General features: G+C 53.8%; 1 protein-coding gene across 1 annotated transcript; it reads right to left on the bottom strand.

The window, feature by feature from the left end:
- Nucleotides 1-447: 447 nt before the first annotated feature.
- On the bottom strand, nucleotides 448-1,727 carry LOC148773530 (uncharacterized). Its single transcript, XM_088833895.1, has 3 exons — nucleotides 1,372-1,727; nucleotides 920-1,045; nucleotides 448-722 (listed from the first exon to the last, which is right to left on the bottom strand). The coding sequence occupies exons 1-3, from the start codon at nucleotides 1,710-1,712 to the stop codon at nucleotides 584-586; spliced, it is 606 nt and encodes a 201-aa protein (XP_088690021.1). The 5' UTR covers nucleotides 1,713-1,727; the 3' UTR covers nucleotides 448-583.
- Nucleotides 1,728-2,007: the final 280 nt, after the last annotated feature.

The following is a 2,007-nucleotide window of genomic DNA, read 5'->3' as shown; positions in this document are numbered from 1 at the left end:
CTGATGTTGCGAGAGATTGAAGGCCAAAGGAGAATGGGAGGACAGAGGATAACATGGTTTGACAGCATAACACACTCAATGGGCATGAACTTGGGCAAACTCCAAGATACAGCGGGGACACAGAGCTTGGTTTGTTACAGTCCATGGGGTTACAAAGAGTTGGACACTAGTTAGAGACTGAACAACAACAACAACTTTTTGGTATTATATCTTAATATATAAATGTAACTATAAAACTGACAAAATATTCCAAAATCAATACTGTATGGCAGTACACAACATTCTTATTCTTCCATTTCTTACATTGTCTTCACTTATGTTGTACTCCTTGAATATTTGGATCTCAGAACCTCCCCTCCAACCTGAAGATGAACGTGGTATTCAGAAGTGAACAAACTAAAACTAATGTCAGAGACAGCACAGTAGCTCAGTTTTATTTTCTGCAGTTAACAATCGCCAAACAAACTATGTAGACCCTGAGCCCCCAAACAGCAACACAGGCACAAGGTGAAGCCCCATTAAACTACTACAGAAAGCAGTGCCCTTGGGAAGGCCACTTGAGGCTAGGGCACATAGGCTAGGTTTAAGGCCCTCTTCTGTGCTGAGACTGATCAAAAAAGAGGGGCACAGAGTGCTCCAAGGTCTGCATCACCAAGGAAAGCTGCACCTGAAAGAAGGCGACGGCCGTCTGGAGCAGGCCAGGGTCTTCAGCAGTCAATAGGCTAAAAGGGAGGGAAAATGAAATTCAAATTCCGCCGAGAAGGAAGAGCAGTATGTCCCCCCTCTGTTCCCGCACACCAACAATCCCAGAGCACCACACTTCTCCTCTAGGCTTAACCCTCCATTGTGGCTTTTCCTGGGCGGAGAATGGTCACCACCCATCACCCCCTCCCTCGCCACAGCCCCCTTTAGTACTGACAGAACCAACGTGCGGCCATTAACGTAGAGCTCCCTCCGAACCGGCCATCGCAGTTGAGTACGTCGAGTCAGGAGGTGGCGGGCATTGTCTGCCTCCGCATGTGATGAGAAAGGCATGGCAAGGCTGCTAGTGGAGATATGGTTAAGGCACCATCCACACTAGTCATTTTGCCTGTAAGTCAGGCTCCCTACTCACAGAGACCCGCCTTCTCCCACAAGGCCACCGCTGGACAACCTGGATATCACTGCCTGACCCTCTGGATCCCTTCAGGTTGCTTTCCCTCACCACCATGCCCTGGCAGTCAGACCACCCCTGACCCATACCCTCCAGCCCCCCAGAGTACCCTCCTCCTATAATTTAGGCCCCACTGCCTGCATCCCCCCAAACCACCCCTAGACCACACCCCGACCCTTGAACCCGCATGGCCCACTGGGACTCCTGGAATAGGATACAACTGGAAGACTCGGTTCCTCAGAACTCCAGCTCTGGGTGCAGCATCTCCACCAGGCCCTGGTGCATGGGGTACCCCTGGGATCTGTGGAATGGCACGGGCTGTGCCACCTGACTCTCCTGCAGCGCTGAGGCCTCTCGGATCAGCCAGGTTGCTGGAGCCACCAGTGACTTCTTGACTGATGGCGTCACCAGGGCCAGCTGGGTCGCTAGAGCCATTGGGGCCACCAGCACCACCCGGTACGCCTTGGCCACCACTTGCTGTGCCCTCTGGAGAGGCCACGGCACCTGCGTCTTCATCGGTTGGCCTCGTGGCTCCTCCACCGTGTGCCTCGGACTCCATCTTGAACCCCTCTCTCCCTCCCTTAGCAGTGGGAAAGACTGAAGCGTCTCTACAAATCCCAGCTCTGTAGTGCGACCGGATCAGCAGAGCGCCTGCGCACACACACCCTGGTCCTGCCTCACGATTGGTTCCCACCGAGCATTGGTTCCCACTGAGCATTGGTTCCGGGATGAATGCAGGCGCTCAGGCAATGGGCGCCCCCTGCTGAAGTTTCACGCGTTCCTGCGCCATGTTGCCCAAATTGTGTGCGCAGACACACACCCACGTGGTCTGGGCCTTCTAAGTCAGCCCTGCC

This window comes from Moschus berezovskii, chromosome X, assembly GCF_049115385.1.
Source record: "Moschus berezovskii isolate FMDL1 chromosome X, NW_MosBer_1.0, whole genome shotgun sequence".
Taxonomy (NCBI): Eukaryota; Metazoa; Chordata; class Mammalia; order Artiodactyla; family Moschidae; genus Moschus; species Moschus berezovskii.
Note: the sequence above shows the minus strand (reverse complement) of the source record. Positions and strands in the feature narration are given on the sequence as shown.

Coding starts and splice junctions, on each gene's coding strand:
- LOC148773530 (XM_088833895.1), bottom strand. CDS start 1,712: ATGGAGTCCGAGGCACACGGTGGAGGAGCCACGAGGCCAACCGATGAA. Junction 1,046..1,371: donor AGGAACCGAGTCTTCCAGTT/GTATCCTATTCC, acceptor TATCTCCACTAG/CAGCCTTGCCATGCCTTTCT. Junction 723..919: donor AATGGCCGCACGTTGGTTCT/GTCAGTACTAAA, acceptor CCTCCCTTTTAG/CCTATTGACTGCTGAAGACC.